Consider the following 21,288-nt stretch of genomic DNA (forward strand, 5'->3'; position numbering starts at 1 on the left):
TGGTTTGCGAAAGGTATTGATAGAATAAATTCTAGGCTTACAAAGAATAAGTTCGGAGGTTGATTTCTTCACGCAAAACCCTTTAAAGTGGTGCTCCAGCATGGCCACAGTCAAATGAGTGGAACATGTAAAAGAGTAAAAGAATGACAACAAAATGGGCCATGTCATCAACGAAATCTGGGTGTAAAAAACTGTTGTATGACAGGTAGATACAGGTAGATACAGACTCTTTGCTAAAAATGATGGGCTGAGTATCATAGGTAATCGACAAAAGACTAAAATAAGTAAATGCTACACATGTGGTATCACCAGCCACCAGAAGGATTTTTCTGCTTTCAGGCAAAGATGGCAGTGTGAAAAAATCCCTTGCTGTTAACACTACAATCACAACATCAACATCATTAACAGTCCTAATAGCAATTGCAATCAGAAGTACTATCAGGATGCCATAAGGGTATCACCAGCATTGATGAAGGGTGAACTCTCCCTGTGAAAATTAACATCGACACCAATGACATGCGTCAACCAGCCTCTGTCTTTCATTTCTGTCTACTTAACAAATAACAAAGAGGAGATAGAACCATGGCAAACCATCGCATGGGATGCAAAACTCAAGATGTAAAATGTAAGAGACAAAATCCCCCACCAAAAAACTAATGATTATTGTCCTATCGTAAGAATTAGAATGGTCAAAGAGACCTCAGTTGGTTTGTAAAGTAATTATTGAGAACCATAATCACCACAACAACAACAACAGCAATAATAGCAAGAGAAAAAAACAAAAGCTACAACAAAACAACATACAAACAGAAACCTGTCTCTGAACTTCACCATTCTTTGAAAAGAGAACAATGAGTCAATGTAAAACAAAACAACAAAAATATCTCAAGAACAAGAACATATAAAAATATAATCCCTGTTAAACATGGCCTCACACAAGAGACTTTTGGTGAGAATCATGTCAGGAATATACAAGTGTTTATTGTTGAGTTTCCCACACAACGTGAGACTTTTAAAACAGAAACACAGTGTTGCGTTTGGACAACCGCCAAAACTGGAATTGCTTGTTTGTCTGAGACCAAGTTAAATGACCTCGTCCACATATTCTGCCCACCATGCAACATTTTGGTAGTGAGAATCAGTCGTATAAATGTGCACCACCTGGTGTTAGTTTGAAGGCAAGGTCACTTACTTGATAACCTCAGGTCACTATTTTTAGAAGTGGTAGTGTTTGAGTGACTTTCACATCCATCTCTTTCATTTCACGTTACTCTAGTCCATTCAGCTGGCAAAAATGAGAAAACCTACTGCAGACCAGCGTCCCCTCCAGGTGGGGAATTTTACACCCTATGGAAACTGGGAAACCGACCCCTATGAGTCAGCAGGACTTTACACCAAGGTGGCGAGCCGGGCGAAATGCCTAGTGGTATTTTGTCTGTCTTTACGTTCTGAGTTCAAATTCCGCCGAGGTCAACTTTGCCTTTCATCCTTGTGGGGTTGATAAATTAAGAACCAGTTCCATACTAATTGACTGGCCCCCCTCCCCCAAAATTTCGGGCCTTGTGCCTAGAGTAGAAAAGAATTATATAAATACCTGATTTCTTCAAATGAATTCATGGTAACCCCATCTTCTCCATTTTGTGATTTCTTGCCCCTTTTTCTCTTCCATATATTTTGCTGTTACTTAATGTATTCTGCTTTGTTACGTACTTGTGATGTGAAGGCTTTCATCCTGTGATGTCATCAACAATCCTTCTGTTTTCTCTTTGAATCCAGTTCTTCTCAGCCAGTTCCGGGGGTTATTTCTGGCTTTTTTTCCAATCCCCCCCCCCATCCCCTCAAACTGTAAAGCTTTTTCTAGTATTTCCATCTTTTATTTTATATCTCGTATTTGTTTATGTTATTGGACTGTGGCCATGCTGGGGCACCACCTTGAAGGATCTTGACTGAACAAAATGCTATTCCTACTACTTATTCTGTCAGTTTCTTTTGTCAAACTGCTATGTCGTGGAGACAAACAAACCAACATCAGTTATCAAGCGGCAGCAGGGGGACAAACAGACACACTCACACGTGCGCACATAAACACACACATGCAAACATGTACACACACTCACACAAAACCACACACAGACACACACAAACACATGCACACACAGACAGGCTTCCACACAGTTTTCATCTTTCAAATTGACATTCATTCCGTTGGTCAGCCCAAGGCTACTATCAGATGCTTTGCTGCAGGATTGAGCACATACATCTGTGGTCACAAAGGAAGCTTCTTAACCACACAGCCACACCCGTACTTATTTGTAGGACAGCTGATGTGTGTGTGTGTGTGTGTTGTACTCTATATGGTTTATTGATTCTTAAGTCTGTGTTGGGTCTAATTATGTTATCTTCATTTATTGTCATTAAAAAAATATTAGTGGTCCTAATTAATTTTCCTAATTACAAGGTTGCCTTGGTGAATTTTCCTAATCCAAATCTCTAATCTAATCCAGTATTGATACAGACTGAGACTAATATTCATTCACGTCTGTTTCCATTTATATTTCCTACAGTCAGATTCACATTTCATCATCATCATTGCTGCTTTTGTTGTTGTTGTTGTTGTTGTTATTATTATTATTATTTTGTGGTGAGCTGGCAGAATCGTTAGCATGCCGGACGAAATGCTTAGCTGTATTTTGCCTGTTGTTACATTCTGAGTTCAAATTCTGCTGAGGTCAACTTTGCCTTTCATCCCTTCGGGATTGATAAAGTAAGTACCAGTTAAATACTGGGGTTGATGCAATCGACTATCCCCTTCCCCTAATATTTCAGGCCTTGTGCATACAATAATTATTGTTGTTGTTGTTGTTGTTGTTACTATTCTTTTATTGGTTTCAGAATCAAGCAGATCCAAAGACCGAAAATGCGTTTGTTGAACCGCCTGTCGTCCCTCGTGCTCATTATCTTATTTGCGAGCGTCCTTCTGATTGTAATGAACGTGGTAGTGCTGCACAAGATCTGGCAGGAGCAGGTCAATCTGAGAGAAGGACCAATGAAGATGCTGTTTGAACCAGGACCACCAATCGATGACATCAACGTAAACAACATCGACAGCAACAATGACGCCAACCCCAATCTTGATGGTGATGCTAAAATCAACATTCCTCCAAGACAAGTTATGGCAGATCTTCCAGTGAACCGCATCGCCAATGCGAAATCAGGGCCAACTCTTTGGGTTCATGCAAAGAAGGTAAAGTGATGGATGGAAACATTTGTTATTAGGGGGAAGTTCTATACAACATGGTGGCCAAATAGCTTGTCTATGTATGTATATATCTGTCTGTCTGTATGTATTTGTTTGTCTGTTTGCCTGTTTTCTGTGAGGATGCACCATTTCCAAGCCAGCTCTGTGCTAAACACACATACATAACCACATACACTTGCATCTATATTGTATATTGTATATAGTATATATATATATATATATATATATATATATATATATATATATATATATATATATATATATATATATATATATATATACATAATTAAGGGATCAGCAACAGTTGCTTCACCACATACTGAAATTTAGAAATAGCAGTTAAAGTGCTAATTCTAAAATAAGTCTCCAACAGATAGCAGTACTTGTAACTCACAAAGGCAAAACAAGAAGAAAAATAAGGAAACTAACCAGTCTTTTGCCTTTGTGAGTTACAAGTATTGCTATCTGTTGGAGACTTATTTTAGAATTAGCACTTTAACTGCTATTTCTAAATTTCGGTATGTGGAAATAGGGGGTGCTGCAGTTTTGTAGCTGCCACTGCCCCCATTTGTAATAAGAGGACATGTACCTGAGATGAAATTATTCCTGATATAATGTGTAGGGAAATAACAGGGTAGCGGTAATAGGGTACTACCTCTCAGTTCAGTTATGGAGTTCAAAGAATCAGAGAATTACCGAAGAAATCTCACCTGATACAGAACAAAGAGGCTGTAGCAGATCAGGTATATTAGTAAACCAGTCGGTTGTAGCTATCTATTGATTAACTTTTTACCATGTTTTACAGGTAGCATTAATAAAATCTAATCAGATAGTGTAATACAAATCTCAGCAACACTGACATCCAGACTTCTTATCTGGGTCCATTGGCTTTGGTTTTCATTACTTGGTTTCTATAAGAGTGAATTATAATACCTAATTAAATAATATTAATGCCAGCTATAAAACATCTGTTATTATTCGTTTGCTTATCTAGTGGCCCTCCATCGGTTATGACGATGAGGGTTCCAGTTGATCCGATCAACAGAACAGCATTCAGAAACCAATAATTAATTGAATAATTAATTGAATAATTAATTGAATTCTTTCAGCTGGAATCTGGCTATTTACAGCACGTGTTTAACGTGTTTGAATCGCTGGGATTTGCAACCAACGGAGGAGAAAATAATTGGGACGTGTTGTGGTCACACGAATATCCTTTTGATGTGTTGGACCATGTGATAAGAAGAATGAAGCCGGGCCAAAAGGTTAGTAAATAAAAGACTTGGGGTGAATATGGGGTTACAGCACTGACCAGTGACATATATAGAAACACAAACTTACTCTTTTATGCTTGACTGTGACCATGCTGGAGCACCACCTCGTTAGCAGTTCAAATATGCGTGAGGTCGATTTAAACCTCTGAGAAAGCCATTCATTGTGTTTTGTTATGGAGAAAATTTCTTGCTGTGGAGAAATAGGTGCAGACATGACTGTGTGGTAAGAAGCTTGCTTCCCAACCAATTGGCTCCAGGTTTAGTTCCACTGCATGGCACCTTGGGCGAGTGTCTTCTACTATAGCCACAGACTGACCAAATCCTTGTGAGTGGAATTTGGGAATTGGTAGACAGAAACTGAAAAAAGTTGAAAAAGCGCAGAAATCTTACAATATGTCCAGAGTCGACTAGTTTCACTTTGCTAATCATGACTCAATGTTATGATATAATGAATTTTTGATTTAATCTTGTGTAAAAGCAAGTATGAAAGAGTTTTGCAGTTATACAGGAGAGTATAGCTCAACTGCAAAACTGTATCATACCTGCTTCTACACAAGATTAAATCAAAAGTTCATTAAGGTATCATAACATTGAGTCATGATTAGTGAAGTGAAACCGGTTGACTCTGGGCATATTATAATGGATTAAATAATCCTTATCTACACAAACATGATTTCTATGCTTTTTCACCTTAAATCTTATTTCATATCTACCACCAAAGTCGACATTGGAGCACTGATGATGATGATGATGACAATGATGATAGTTTCTATAGGGTTGCATCTAAACCAGAGTGGCAGAAACATTAGAATGTCTGACTAAATGCTTTATGCTTATGAAGTTCCAAGTTCAAATCTCATCAGAGTCAATTGTGCTGACTGTAACCTTCCAAAAATGATTTAAGCACCGCTATTTTTCCAATCACTGATTTTCGATACAGTATTCCTGTAGAATATATTTCTATCAAACATGTAGCAATAGCAACATGACAAGTGACAACTATTTTCTCTTAATATTCTGTTAAAACAGGTCAACCATTTCCCTGGGTCCGGCTACATCACAAACAAGGTTTCCCTAGCAACAAGTGAATTCAAATTTGTACCAAAAGCTTTCAAGTTACCGGAAGACAAAAACAAATTTCAAAATTACGTGAGTAAAATTATTGAGTTTGCTTCATGTGTGTCGCCATTTTCAGTGTTTATAGGCTACATGTGAGTTCAATGTGATACACGTAACTGTTGTTGTTGTTGTTGGTGTCTTTTGGCTACATGTGAACTCTCAGTGCTATGTGTGTGATATTGCTGTTGTTGTTGATGTCTTTTATAGTTCTGCTTTTAGGAGACTTTTGGTCAGAATTAGCAAACACTATACGCACAAGACTACATGAACACACACATAAACATATACACACACACACATATATGCACCACTACCACCACCACTCCTATTTCTATTCTTCATTTTTTCCTTCTTTTCTGCTTAATTCTAAATCCTGCTCAGTCATAAAATATCAGATGCAAAAGATCAGGTTTACAAAACACCAACATTCTGCTACGTCTCTTTTACATTTATTTATTTCTCTTTCATTGTATTATTGTTATTATTATTATTATTACTTGTCGGGGGTGGGGGGTAGTTAAATAATTTGTTGACTAAATTCGGTTAACATTCCCCCCGCCCCCGTCTGCTTAAAATGCTTGCATAAACAAACACAGCCTGAAAACTGATATTAAGTGAACATATCACTTTTATTATTACCCACACTATTATTATTACTATTATCATTATTATTATCCTCCTCTCCTCCTACTCCTCATCATCATCATCACCACCACCACCACCCAGTTGCATACTGGGGTCAATGTAATCAAGTACCCCCCCCCTCCAAAATGGCAGAAAGGATTATCATTGCTGCTGTTTGTAATTGGTTATTACTGTTTTCATTGCAGATAAAACGGTTTCCAAATAAATTATGGGTTCAGAAAAGCAACAATCACAGAGGAATAAGAATTTTGGCGCCAAATGGTGATTATCATTATTATTATTATTATTATCATTATTATGAGACAATACAAAGAGCGTGATGCGATTGCAATTGTAGTTTCATTGGTTCAATGATATTTCGACAGTTAGCCTGTTTTCGTCGAGTTCCTAATGAAAAGTGATAAAAATTGAAAATTCAAAGAAATTCAAATCCAAAATATGACCGAGAGCAATGTGGGGGACACTGGTTGCCCTCGTTCATATTTTGGATTTGAATTTCTTTGAAATTTTATCCCTTTTCATTTTGAACTCAACAAAGAAAGGTTAGCCGTTGAAATATCGTCCAACCAATAAAACATCCATTGTAATCGCATCACACTCTTCGTATTATTTATTCACCTTTGTGACGAGTTATGTCAATATTTTTTCAAAATATTTTTATCGTTATTCTTCTCCCTGTCACCCTTTTCACCCATCAAGGAAAAGGGGACATAAAACAATGATGGTTGTAACTACAACACACACATATACATACATATCGAAGGTGTGTAGTTTTGTGGTTCGGGTATTTGGCTCATGGTGCTAAGGTTGCGAGTTCGATTCCTGGTGGTGTGTTGTGTCCTTGAGCAAGACGCTTTATTTCACATTGCTCTGATCCACTCAGATGGCAAAAATGAGTGGTACCTGTAATTCAACAGGGCCAACCTTGTCACATTCTGTGTCATGCTGAATCTCCCTGAGAACTATGTTAATGGTATGCGTGTCTGTGGAGTATTCAGCCACTTGCACGTTAATTTTATGAGCAGGCTGTTCCTTTGATCAGATCAACTGGAATAGATATATATATATGCACACATACACATACGCGCATACATATGTTATATCTATTCTTTCATCCTCCCCATGACTTAATTGCGATGCTTCACACACACACAACCCATTACCTGTACAAAACTGGAGGAATTACTTCTGATATTTACTTATGTATCTCTTTATTTTTAATTTTCAGAGCTTGACTTGTCGAAAGAGGGAACATTCGTACAGGAATATATATCAGAACCTTTGCTAATAGATGGACAGTGAGTTGGGGCTTTTTTCTTTTCCCCTGAATCTGAAGGATATTCCCATTCAAGCGGAAGCCGTAGACAGCTGCACACACCTGGATGAGGGTTTCAAGTGCTTGAAGAATAGATTTTACAATTATATATCTCCTTGCTCCTAGGTTGAATTACACAAGGCTTTTCATCTAGTCCAATGGTTCCCAACCATTTTTCTCCTCTGGATCGCATTTGGTTTCTATTTTACTTGTGTGGATCCTCATAGCCATTCCATGTTTAAGGAATCTTATTTTATTTTTATAATTAAATATTATTTGGAAATGTATTAAAAAAAAAAATGTTAAAATATTTTATGCCTTGTAGAAGTATAACCAATTTATTGGTTATACTTTATTTATTTAAACAGTAACATTGAATGTCATATCAACATTAAACCAATGCCTGAAAACTTCCCCTGCTTTTATTTTCCAGTAAGTTTGACATTGGTGTCTATGCTGTCCTGACGTCTATCAACCCAGTCAGAGCATATGTACTTGAAACAGAAGCACTGTTTAGGTAAATCAAACTCTTTGTTTCCATATTGTTAATATTGTCATTGTAAGGCAGTGGTTCCCAGCCTGTGGTCCACAAAAGTAGTACTGGGGTCTACTCCTTTACTTGTTTCAGTCATTTGACTGTGGCCATGCTGGAGCACCGCCTTTAGTCGAGCGCAAATCGACCCCAGGACTTATACTTTGGAAGCCTAGTACTTATTCTATCGATCTCTTTTGCCGAACCACTAAGTTACAGGGATGTAAACAAACCAGCATCGGTTGTCAAGCGATGTTGGGGGGACAAACACATACACACAAGCACACACACATATATATACATATATACGATGGGCTTCTTTCAGTTTCCAAATTAAAAATTTCACATATATATATATATATCTATATATATATATATATATATATATATATATATATATATATATATATATACAGGGGTTGGACATAATAATGGAAACAGCTTAAAATTTCAAACAAATTTATTTAGATACGGGGTAGGACCGCCTTTGGCAGTAATTACAGCTTGAATTCTACAAGGTATGGACTCGTACAAAGTTAGAATTTTTTCCAAAGGAATTTTTGTCCCTTCTTCAGCTAAAACAGTCTCCAGTTCTTGTAGTGATGATGGTGGAGGGGTCCTTGGGAGTGAAAAGATTGGGGACCACTGTTTTAAGGTAACGAACTGGCAGAATCATTACCGCACAGGGCCAGATGTTCAGTGGTATTTCGTATGTCTTTACATTCTAGAGTTCAAATTCCACCCAGGCCAATGAAATAAGTACCAGTTGAATACTAGGGGTCAATGTAATCAGCTTACCCACTCCCACGAATTTGCTGGCATTGTGCCAAAACTTGAAACCAATATTGTTCTTGTAGTTATTGTTGAGTAGACCCAGTTCTGCCTTCTTCAAACATATCCATGATCAAAGGCCTTCCAGCCATGGCCAAACATTTCATATTTTAAAGGCATCGTGCATCTAAGAGTGAAGTACATTACCCTATCTCCCTATTTTTTACAAAACAGTAATGGTGTGTGCTTTGAGATTGCATTAGCTGCTATGTTTAGCAAATCAAGGGAACACAATGTCACTTCCCCTGTTGTTATCTGCTTTTAAACATTGTTGTTGTTGTTGCTGTTGCTGCTTAGCACTTGTGTTAGCCCTGTTTCAGTAGACCCATGATCAACTGCATTCCGACCATGACCAACCCACCTCATCTTAGTTTCAAGTCTCTTGTAACATCTGATGTTCTTTTTCCTTCTGCTTCCAGGTTCTGTCCAGTGAAATATTACCCGTTTGATGCTTCTAACGTCGACAAATATGTTGTAGGGGACATTTACACCGCTCTATGGAAGGTAGGCAAGGATTCTGTTGAGGCTAGTACCAAGCACAGTGTGTTCAGTACTGAGACATGGTTCTTGAGCTGTGTTACACTTGATTTATTTTCTTAATAGAGTGTCAGAAATCTGACACAATTTCATGAATCTACATGTGTGACTGTGACACGAGTGATACATATGGAGTCTCATGACTGTGTGTGACACTGTGTTACAAAAGTAACAGATGCATAAAAATTGCTGGTGTGAATGTTGTGAGGTTATGTTGTGACCTAACAACTACAGAACTTGAAAGTGAAACAAGAGACTGAAGTACTGCTGCTACTCTGTGACTGTTGAGGTTGCAGTATCATGACATTGACATGACTGATGACTGACGATGGATGATTGGTGACTAATTATATAGCAATAATGACGACATAGCAATGATTGGTGATTGATGACAAAGCGATAATAATGATATGGCAATGGCATGACTGATGATTGATGATATAGCGACCGGGTCATTAGAGTGTTAGATAGAATGCATCACAGTATTTGTTACATTTATCTGTGCTGTGAGTTCAAATCCCACAGCAGCCAATTTGACATGTCTGTGGAGTACTCAACCACTTACACGTTAATTCAGGGGCAGATAATTCAGTAAATCACACAAATGAATCCTCATTGTTGAATGATGGAATTCCAACACTGGTATCTATGGTTTCCTGCCATTGAAAGAGATACCATTGGTATGACCCTATTGGAAGATGCTGTCAAAGTTTCCATTCAAAGAATTGGTACAAGTTTGGCAGCATGTGGTGTACATGCTTCTGGTAAATGGTATACGGTTGGGGAGTGTTAGGGAAGAATGGAGGGTTTATATAAAGATGAACCATGTTATAAAGGTGTTCAAATAAAGAATATATTTCTGAATGTAAAATATTTTATATTTCCAGATACCAACATTCTATAAACTCTACAAAGAACGTGGTTTTACATTCAAAGAATCATTCAATTATTATTTGAAATCTCAAGGTAACAATAAACTTTCACCTCTCTGTCTTTTTCTTTTTCTCTCCCCCACTCAATCCCTTAATTCTCACTACGATCATGGTTGGGCATTCACGACAAAGTCTCTTTGCAATTCACAATTTTCCATCGTTCCTGGCAACTACTCCTTACTCAGATTTGGATTGTCTTCTGAGAGTTGGTCGAGGAATATTCAAATACGTTTTCCTCTGCTGCATCTCCATGAGTTGGTTCTCCCAACATTAGTTTGTGTACAACTTCTTTCTTCAAAAATATATATATGTATGCATGTGCGTGTGTATATATATACACACACACGTGTATATGTGTTGGCGTATATACATGTGAATGTGTGCCTTTCAGCGTATGTGTGTGTGTGTAGGTAGATGCAGTGTGAAAAAGAGAAGTGAGAGAAAGTGTGTTTCACTCCACCCGCACACACACACACACACATATAAAGATGTACACAATAATTCTGTTGACTAAACGGCCTCCAAATCCAAACAAACTTTCCGTTATTTTTGAAGGGAAAATCTTAAATATCCGAATATATTGGCTAAAGTCTCCGTTATTTGTGAACCGGAGATCAGTTGAAAACTAATGAAGACAAAAATATCAATAATAAAATCTAAAGACAAATGTATCAAGAGAGATAACTCTCCTTTGAAATTTGTCTTTAGAATGATTATGAGAAGTTACGAAGTTATTTCCCTTGGTAATTTGAAATTTCTTGTTTCCTAAGAATTACCGTATTTGATGGCATAAAAGACAGTGGCATATTAGAGGCAAACTTTCCTCTCGGGGTCGATAAAATAAGTACCAGTTACGCACTGGGATTGATGTAATCGACCTAATCCCTTTGTCTGTCCTTGTTTGTCCCCTCTATGTTTAGCCCCTTGTAGGCAATAAAGAAATAAGAAACGTTAGCACGATGGGTGAAATGCTTAGCGGTATTTCGTCTGCCCTTACGTTCTGAGTTCAAGCTGGTCGTATCTGACTAAGATATTCCACCTACTTTATAGTCAAATTGACTAGATCAGGCCTCTTACGCCTGCCCTACTATGTCAGTCTAAAACCCTTTAATCAAACTCCTGAAGCTATCAGATAATGAGTAATTAATTCAAAACAATGTGAATAAATAAACAATATATTCGACTGAGTAATCAGTATGCTAAAGGCTTACGTTTAATTATGAATAATGAATATTGAATTTAAATTTTGGCACAATGCCAGCAATCTCGGTGTTTAACTGGTATTTATTTCACCAACACCAAAAGGATGAAAGGCAAAGTTTACCTCGGAGGCATTTGGGTTTGGAATTGAAATAATGAAGACAAATTTAATTATGTTTCTTATAATTAATTATAATTTAATTATATTGACATAACAAGTAAATGAACTGAGATATTACACATCAAAAGTAATTAGTGATAGGAAAGAAATTAACAAAACTCAATACTATATATATATAATGAAGAAATAAATAGGATAATTATCCTCTTATACAGTACAACTAATTAGTGCTCCAATAAAGCCTCAGGAATATAAATCCAGGAAAGAGAGAATAAATTTCAAAGGTCAGAGTTCATATTCCCTCAATATATTTCAAAGTGTCAGAATACTCCACAGCATACATAGGTCTGATCTTGATCTGAAATTGTGTGTTGAAACAGATTTTGCTGTGTGTGTGTATACACACACACACATACTTTATGTATGTATGTATAATTTATATTAAAATCTTAACTGTAATTAAGATAAATTACTTCTTACAAATGTGTGTGTGTGTGTGTGTGTGTGTGTGTGTTTCCGCTTAGCTTGAAACGACCAGCTGTTTTAATAAAACTTAATTAATCTGTTCTGTTAGTTTATTTAAAAGATAATCTGTTATGTTAATTAAAATATAATTAAGCTGGTGTTGGACTTGAAACGTCAGCTGTTTCCATTTACACAAAGTGATTAGAGAAGGATAATTTGAATAAAACTCATCATTCCCCCCCCCCCCCCCCCCACCACCACCACCACCACCATCATTGCCATTGTCATCATCATCGTCATCATTGTCACCACGACCACCACCACCATCACTGTCGTTTATAGAAATCAGAAAACTTCATTTTTATTTTTATTGTTTTGTATAATTCAGGGCAAAATCCTAAAGAATTCTGGGACAAGCTAAAAATGGCCACTGCCAGTGTCTATATTAAGAAAGAAAAATTCCTCATGCAAGCCAACAGTCAATTCAAATCCAGCAGGTTTGGAAATGGTCTTCTTGCTTACACACACACATATCTTTAATGAGAGAATGATTTAAATAGAATGCCAAAAGATTTTAAGGGGAGGGGCATAGTTGATTAAATTGACTTGAATGTGACCAACTTGCTCCTCCAAAGGGGCATTTGTTAAATTTGGAAGATAGATTTTTGGGTGTCAGCCAGAAGCATTGCTTTGCCTGCTAGGGCATTAGGGTCAGCTGATGGATGTGGTTGGCAGAGTGAGCTTATTGGCTGAAGCTGGATCAACCCACCATGGGTAGATGCCACCACTGTAAGTAAGTACTCAACTGGTACTTTATTCTAGTGACCCTGAAGGAATGAAAAACAAATTTAGTCCTTTGCAGGATTTGAACTCAAAACATACAGAACCAAAACGAAAAAAAACCTGAAAAACCAATTTTTTCAATGCTTCAGTGATTTTGCCAGTTTACACACTGAAATAATTACAATAATTGTCTCTAATTTTGTCTTTGTGACCATAAATTTTGAAGGGGAGGGGTTTGTCGATACCTTTGACCTCAGTACTCGACTGGTATTTTATCGATTCTGTTGCTTTGTTTTCCAGAAACTTCTTTGAATTGGTCCGATTTGATTTTGTTCTTGACAAAGACTTTAACATTTATTTGATGGAGGTAAGTGGCATCATGTTCATTCGAATAACATTGGAAAGAAACACCTGTATCATCTTGTAGGATTACAACGAGTTGTAGAGTGGATTTCACCTGGTTGTAGAGAAGTGTTTGTGGAGCTGTACCTGGATGTTGAGGTGCGGATGGCTGTAGAACTGAATTCTGGTTATAAAGCTGAACCTGGTTGAAGTGCAGAGTCGTGGCTGCTTATAGTATTGCAGGTGGTTGCACCTTGGAGTTGATTGTCGAGATGCAACTGCAGATAAAGCTGCAGTTGCATCTAGTCGTGGAATTGCAGTGGCAGCCATTTTGTTATGTCTTGGGTGGCTCATTATGCCAATAACAAACACATGCACTGGTTCTGTTTTTACTTCATTTATTATTATTGTTTGTCAATTTAGGGTGGTGCACTGGCAGAATCATTAGCAAAATGCTTATCAGCATTTCGTTCTGAGTTCAAATTCTTCTGAGGTCGACTTTGCTTCTCATCCTTTAGGGGTCCATAAAGTAAGTACCAGCTGAGTGCTGGGGTCGATGTCATTGAGTTGTCCCCCTCCCCTGAAATTGCTGACTTTGTGCCAACATTTGAAACCAATATTTTCAAAAGCGTAATTATATCATACCTTAGCCCTCATCTCCCTCACTCAGGGTCCATAGTCAACTTCATTTTTCCAGGTGGCATGAAAAATGCACCCAGCACAGTCTGTAAACTGGTTGGCATTAGGAAGGGCCTCCAGCTGTAGAAACCATACCACAGCAGACAATGGAACACAAAGTGGTCTTTGGACTGATGAGACACTGTCAAACTACCTGACCCATACCAGCATGGAACATGGACGTTAAATGATGACAGTTATGAATTCATTCTGTAAAGAGGATGTGAGACACAACTTACCCTGGACAGGTCACTAGTCCACCTCAGATGACATTCAAATACATTCATTACACCTGACCATATGATGTACCTGTTCAGTTCTTAGTTCTAATTTTCTACCATTTAAGAAGATGAGAATTAAATCTATTTTTGGACAGGTTTTAAGTCTATCTTAGATAACAAGCAAAGCCGTGTATCTTGTCTGATCGTTCATAAATATGATATTGATCTCTGATTTTAATATTTTCCAGGCCAACATGTCACCAAATCTATCATCTCGTACTCATGAAGAGAATGCTCGACTTTACGAACATGTAATTTTTAATATGTTGAGTGTGGTGGGTATAGCTACAAGAGCAGCCCTAAACTTCCCCAACATGTAAGTACAAGAAAGAAGGGAACAGATCATGCCCCCTCCTTTAGTTTTCTGTATTTTTTGTGCTCCATGTAAATCTCTGCTTATACAGTAATGTTCAACTTCTGAATATTTTCAGGGGTTTTTTCACTCTCTCTCTATATATATTTATATGTGTATATATATGTATGTAGATTTTATATAACAAGCCCAAACGTGTTTATTTGTTTACTTGCATTATTATCTTATCTATCTATACCCATCCATCTGTCTACCTGTCTCTCTATCTCTGGCGTCACGTAAGTGGCACCCCTGCCAGTGGCATGTAAAAAGCACCCATTGAAATCTTAGGGCGGTATCATTAAGAAGAGCATCTAGCTATGGAAACCATACCAAATCAGACTGGAACCTGGTACAGGTCTCCGGTTTAGCAGTTCCAGTCAAACCATCCAACCATTACCAGCATGGGAAGCAGTTGCTAAATGATGACGACGACCTACCAAATTCATCCACAAAGCTTTGGTTGGCCCAGCCATATCATAGAGGACACCTGACCAATGTGTCACGTTTTTTTTTTAATATTAGTTTTAATTGCTTTTCTTTTAATTAAACTAATTGATGAATCTGTAACTCTTTGTCTTGTTCTTCTGCAGAGTCCTCGATGACAACAACATGGAGGTGTCTGACGCGGACATCAATGTGTTCAGTGACCGATGTATGGCACCAGAATGTAAAGCATCAAATTGTACATTATGGGTGAGTAAATAAACATTACCATCCTCCCCGCCAACACTCAGTTATAAATCTGAGTCTGGTTGATGGAAACTGTTCAGAAGCCTGCTTTGTATATAACTAATAACGCTTACTACTCATGATTCAATACTAAAAAACAAAAGACGTGGCCATGTGGACAGAAGTTTGCTTTCCAATCACACGTGTCCAGGTTCAGTCCCACTGTGTAGCACTTTGAGTAATTGTCTTCTACGATAACCCTGGCCTGACCAAAGCCTTGAAAGTGGATCTAGTAAATGGAAACTGAAAGAAACCTGCTGTGTGTATGTTTGTACCACCACCACCACCACCACTTGATAATCGGTGTTGATTTGTCTATGTCCTTGTAAATTAGCAATTCAGCATAAAAGATCAGCAAAAAATAAATACTGGGGCAAATTCATTCAACTAAAACCCCTCAAGGTAGTGCTCCAGCATGGCCGCAGTCCAACGACTAAAACAAGTAAAAGATGAAAGGCAAAAAGATTAACAGGACCTGAACTCAGGACATAAAGGGTCAAAAGTAACACTCCACTCACCGTTTTGGCTGCCATTCTATGTAGTCTGTGTAAAATATTCGATAAAGCCAATTAAAACCAACAACATCTCTAATTGTGGTTTCTGTTTCTTGTTTGATGCCAGAAATGTCGGCTGTGTAATTATTGTATGACACCCAGAGAGAAACTCATTGCTAAAATGGCCTACTTGGAACACATCAACCGAGGAAATACAAGACGAATCCTCCCCCCCGTGGCCGTAAGTCTTTAGAATTACTTTTCTTTTATTGCATTACTATATTTATATATCAGCTGTACACTGTCAATGTAATGTGACAGTCCCAATAAGGGAATCATACTTCTGCTATTTATCCCTAGGAAGCTGGACCGCTTCCTGTCGGCCTTGACACATTTCCTGTGTCCTTATATTTGTGAGGGGGAGACAAGCACCCCCACCCAGCCCAGCCTGCATTCAGGGACATGTTTCTGAAGTAGCATGACCAGCTGGCTGAAGATGTCTGTCAACCTTTCGCAAATATATATATTTCTAGTGAAAACACATTCACTGATTACAAAAATTAGAAATGGTCTAATTATAAATCTCACAGAGAGACTTAAGCAGCAGTTTATATTAAAAATTTTTTTTTGCAGGACACAGCTGAAGAATTGGCCATTTTGACCCAAACTGAAATCTCTCAAAAGAGTGAAGAGAATAAATTTATGGCATTATGGTTTCTTGGACAGTGCCAAAGAGATGCAACTTGGTGCCATTAGCATAAAACCATTTATTCATCCCAAACATGATGCTGCTTATGTCTTAAGATGTCCTTGGAATATTACCAACAAGAAACCCACATACACTTATAAGGTACCTCTCTGTTCTATGAGGTACCTATAGATGCTCAATATTGCCTACAGGAAACTTATATGTTCTTAAGGTACTATACGTACCCAATATGATTCTCTAGGCATTACAAGAGAAACAATAAACTATAAGTATCTCATAAGATGTCTTGAGGTACCCTGAATGATCTATGAGGTACCCTGAATGATCTATGAGAAACCTAATGTACTTATAACGTACATATGTTCTATAAGGTACTCAGAGGAACTAAATGTGAGTCACAAATCTATAAGGTACCTATAAGATATCTAGAGATACTCAGGGTAACTGGATATTACTTACAAACAACTATATTACCAACAAGATATGTCATTCTTCCATAAGGTACCTATCAGCACAGAAAATATTGTTGCTTGTGCAGAATCAATTTGTACAAAGAGGTACTCAATAACGCATACTGGAAACCTACATGTACCAATCAGGTACCACTGTTCTTGAAATACAGTGAGTATTCTCAGAGATACTCAGTGTGAGATCTTGGATATTACCTGCAAAATGCTTATAAGTACCTATTATATAAGGTACCTTGGCTACTTAATGTGAGCACTTGGATATGATCTACAGATAACAAGACTATATGCATCTTAAGGTACCTCAGCTCCTCAGGGTACCTATAGCAACTGCATATCACTTAATAATAGCTATATGTACCTACATGATAATAAGGTGCATATAATGTTTCTTTATTTCCTATGGAAACTCCTATGTACATATATGGTACCTGTGTTTTATAAGGTACTTATAGGTGCTAAGTGTGAATGCTTGGACATTTATTTACAGACAACGAACCTATGTGCACCTGCAAGGTACACCTCTATTGTATATGGTACCCATGGGTACTCAATATGGCCTATAACAAATCTGTAATCACCTGTCAAGTACCCTTGTTCCACTAAACAGTACCTCAAGGTACTTAATGTTGCCTCTTGGCTCCTTGTCAATCACCAAATATGAAACTGCTCATCAATCACATACATGACTGACCTCAGGTCACTCACCACTCACTCACACATAAGTGACTTCAGGTTATTCACACGCACCGTTCAGTCACACATATAACTGGCCTCTGGTCACTCATCAATCATATGCATAAATGGCCCCTAGTCACACATCAGTCACATACTTGATTGACTTCAGGTCACTCATCAATCGTACACATAACTCACCTTAGGTTATTATTTCATTTAGCATTACAACCTATGGGTAACGAAGTGTGTGTGTGTGTGTGTGTGTGTGTGTGTGTGTGTGTGTGTGTGTGTGTGTAGTGCATATGTAAGTGTGTGTGTATGTGTATTAGAAAATAAGATATTATTGACAAGATTCAGACTTAATATATATATATCTCTCTGCCGAGGTGGACTTTGCCTTTCACAAGTACCAGTTAAGAACTGGAGTCATTGTAATCGCCTTACCCCCACCCCCAAATTGCTGGCCTTGTGCCAAAATTTGAAACCATTATACATATCTCCCTCTCTCTTTCTGTCCCCATTGTTTCTCCATCAATTTTTCTCTCTTTCACTCACTGTCTGTCTGTCTGTCTGTCTTTCAGTCTCTGTGTTTGTCCTTCTGTCTCTCCCTGTGTTTATCTGTCCCTTTTCTCTTTCTCTGTCTATCTATTATCCTCTTTCTCCCCCCTCTGGTCATATCTCTATCCTCCTCTCTCTCTCGACTTTTCCTCTTCCCACATGTTCCCCACAATATTCCACAAATCTTCAACCCAAACCCCACTTCATTTCCCCCCTTTTTTTTGTCCCAGAATGCATCAAATACCCTGCCATTTATAACCCTCAAGAACCAACATGGGCAGCCATTTTCAACAAGTGGGCCCACATGAGACATGGCTCACCATTTAGTGGGCTGCACTACTTAAAAAAAAATACAAGCTGACTTTTCATTTAAGCATGAAAGTCCCAAGGGGCCACAGTTTGCCCCATGACTAATTTAAAATGACTGCCAGGCCCCATGACCCTTGTTATGGTCTCTTTGAATGAATATTTAATAAATTAAAACACCTTGACATGTCTCGGGGATGAAATATGGAAATGGAAAAATTTCCACAGAAAATGCAAATCTGTAAATAATAATTTCACTTTCAAAATATTGTTGTTGTTATTGTTGCTGCTATTATTGTTATTTCTGTTTTTGTTTAACCCCAGGTAGTCCTGATTGAGCTGTCCTATGATCAAAGGCATTCCAGCCATGACCATCGCGTCTTTTCGCCAACACAGTATATCCAGAACCTATTATTCGATGTGTCCTTCCTTCTTTAAGACAATGTGGTTTTCAGTTAGATTTGTTTGCTATTTCTTATTTCTTTATTGCCCACAAGGGGCTAAATATAGAGGGGACAAACAAGGACAGACAAAGGGACCAAGTCGATTACATCGACCCCAGTGCCTAACTAGTACTTAATTTGTCGGCCTCGGAGGAATTTGAACTCAGAAAGTAACGGCAGACGAAATACCGCTAAGCACTTCGCCCGGGGTGCTAACGTTTCTGCCATCTCGCCGTTTGCTATTTCTAGCAGATCGACTCCAGATCAGGAACACCTACGAATTAAAAGTATCCCAGCAATTCACTCCTGGCTCCTCTTTGAGGGTGTTTGTAACAGCTTCCCCTGTGGAGCAACACCGGAGGCTCACCCTTCCAGAAGTATTCCCCTGTCCATCGCGTGCCATCGAATTTAGTCCAGAAGTCCTCGTCTCCAATGTTGCATCCATTGCCCCCCCCCTCTTTTTACACGAGTTCCGTCGCTCTCACAACCTTCCCCACCGCCTATCCATAATCATAGCACGTAGCACATCGGTTGCAGAATCCCACTCCGATCTCGCCTATCGTCACGCCACTCAGCCGGACAATCACGTCCGTCGACAACAATCGCCTGGACCTTCACTGCCGACCCTTGCACTATCAATTGTATTCCACTCTCGCCTCTGCAACTCACTTTCCTGCCATCCACTGCGCTCAGACGTGGGTTACCGCTCCAGCTAGTCATCATAGTTGTAGTGCAACCAGCATCCACAAGGGCACAGGCCTCTCTCGCCCCCAACCACCACAATCGCGAACGTTTATTATTGGCAGTGACCGCGGTTGACGGGATAGCTACCGGCACAGTAGCTCCCCTCCATCCGTTTCCCTGTTTACATTGGTTAGCAATGTGTCCAGGCCGGTAGCACGCCACTTCCGGTTTCGGTGCCGTGCAGTCTCTGTCCAGGTGAGAACTCCGACACCTGAAACATGGTCCCTTCGTCATTCGCCCAGCTTCTCCTGCCTCGTTCTTCTTCCCGTTGGTTCGATTCGCCTCTACGTCTCCGTACAAACTACATCGCGTGTGTTTTCGCTCACCGGTATGGTACGGATACTCGGTGGCTGCTGCAAACTTATTGAAATGTGATCTGGAAATCCAGTCGCAAAGGCCAACCTCGCAAACTCTCCATCGCCTCGCCGGAAATCCCTGCTAAAGCCACCAATCTCCTAATCCTAGTCGCATAGTCGTCGACTTGTTCTCCGGCCCACCTCGCGCTTCCGAGCTTACGATACGCCTTAAAGGTTCCCCGCCGTATAAGCAGCTTTTAGCTTCACTTTCTGTAACCGGGCCACCATGTCGCCTTGACCAGAGAATGTCTCAACATGTCGTTGCCGAGTTTAATTTTCGATGTCATATTTTACCATGGACAGAATTATTTTGAGCCGAAATAGTTTGTGGTATGAAAAGGAAATTAGGAAAAAGGCTTTCTTACCTGTCAATATGGAGGAAGCGTTCTCTCATTACCCACGTGGATGTTCTCTTCTATTCGTCATGTACACAATCCTTAACTCCATGCCGTCCATTTGCCCTCTGACCTTTTCCCGTCCCCTCTGCGCATCCTCTCTTCCGCACTTCCGTCCTCAGAGACTCCCGACAGGGCCTACCCAATCTCTCACTTCTGCCCTCATCATAGCTCAATATCACACACACTATTAGATTAGATGGCACTCCGTCGGTTACGACGACGAGGGTTCCAGTTGATCCGATCAACGGAACAGCCTACTCATGAAATTAACGTGCAAGTGGCTGAGCACTCCACAGACATGTGTACCCTTAACGTAACTCTCGGGGATATTTAGTGTGACAAGGCTGGCCCTTTGAATTACAGGCACAACAGAAACAGGAAGTAAGAGTGAGAGAAAGTTGTGGTGGAAGAGTACAGCAGGGTTCGCCACCATCCCCTGCCGGAGCCTCGTGGGGCTTTAGGTGTTTTCGCTCAATAAACACTCACAACGCCCGGTCTGGGAATCGAAACTGCGAGTCCGCTGCCCTAACCACTTGGTCATTGCGCCTCCTTAGCTCAATATCACACACACACACACTATATATATATATATATATATAGCGTCAAATCTCTCTCTTAAAATTAAAACTTTGTATATATCTATCTATCTATCTATCTATCTATCTATCTATCTATCTATCTATCTATCTATCTATCTATCTATCTATCTATCTATCTATCTATCTATCTATCTATAT

The 21,288-nt window shown here is 39.0% G+C and overlaps 1 protein-coding gene across 10 annotated transcripts in view; it reads left to right on the forward strand.

The window, feature by feature from the left end:
* The window catches only part of LOC106873703 (putative tubulin polyglutamylase ttll-15), a 35,362-nt gene extending 16,486 nt beyond the window's left edge, over positions 1 to 18,876 (forward strand). For 9 of the 10 annotated variants that reach the window (XM_089342311.1, XM_089342308.1, XM_089342306.1 and 6 more), the window contains 14 exons: positions 2,893 to 3,244; positions 4,369 to 4,524; positions 5,563 to 5,682; positions 6,483 to 6,558; positions 7,526 to 7,595; positions 8,046 to 8,129; positions 9,395 to 9,479; positions 10,400 to 10,478; positions 12,619 to 12,727; positions 13,314 to 13,380; positions 14,503 to 14,630; positions 15,260 to 15,362; positions 16,020 to 16,133; positions 16,526 to 18,876. In XM_089342311.1, coding sequence (XP_089198437.1) covers positions 2,918 to 3,244; positions 4,369 to 4,524; positions 5,563 to 5,682; positions 6,483 to 6,558; positions 7,526 to 7,595; positions 8,046 to 8,129; positions 9,395 to 9,479; positions 10,400 to 10,478; positions 12,619 to 12,727; positions 13,314 to 13,380; positions 14,503 to 14,630; positions 15,260 to 15,362; positions 16,020 to 16,133; positions 16,526 to 16,648 — 1,641 coding nt within the window. In that variant the 5' untranslated portion in view covers positions 2,893 to 2,917 and the 3' untranslated portion in view covers positions 16,649 to 18,876. Of the gene's footprint in view, positions 1 to 1,485; positions 1,619 to 2,892; positions 3,245 to 4,368; positions 4,525 to 5,562; positions 5,683 to 6,482; positions 6,559 to 7,525; positions 7,596 to 8,045; positions 8,130 to 9,394; positions 9,480 to 10,399; positions 10,479 to 12,618; positions 12,728 to 13,313; positions 13,381 to 14,502; positions 14,631 to 15,259; positions 15,363 to 16,019; positions 16,134 to 16,525 lie in introns of those variants that run through there. The other variant, XM_089342312.1, reaches the window with a different exon arrangement.
* The last annotated feature ends 2,412 nt before the right edge of the window (positions 18,877 to 21,288 follow it).

Source organism: Octopus bimaculoides, chromosome 25 (genome assembly GCF_046866305.1).
Source record: "Octopus bimaculoides isolate indiv1 chromosome 25, ASM4686630v1, whole genome shotgun sequence".
Classification (NCBI taxonomy): domain Eukaryota; kingdom Metazoa; phylum Mollusca; class Cephalopoda; order Octopoda; family Octopodidae; genus Octopus; species Octopus bimaculoides.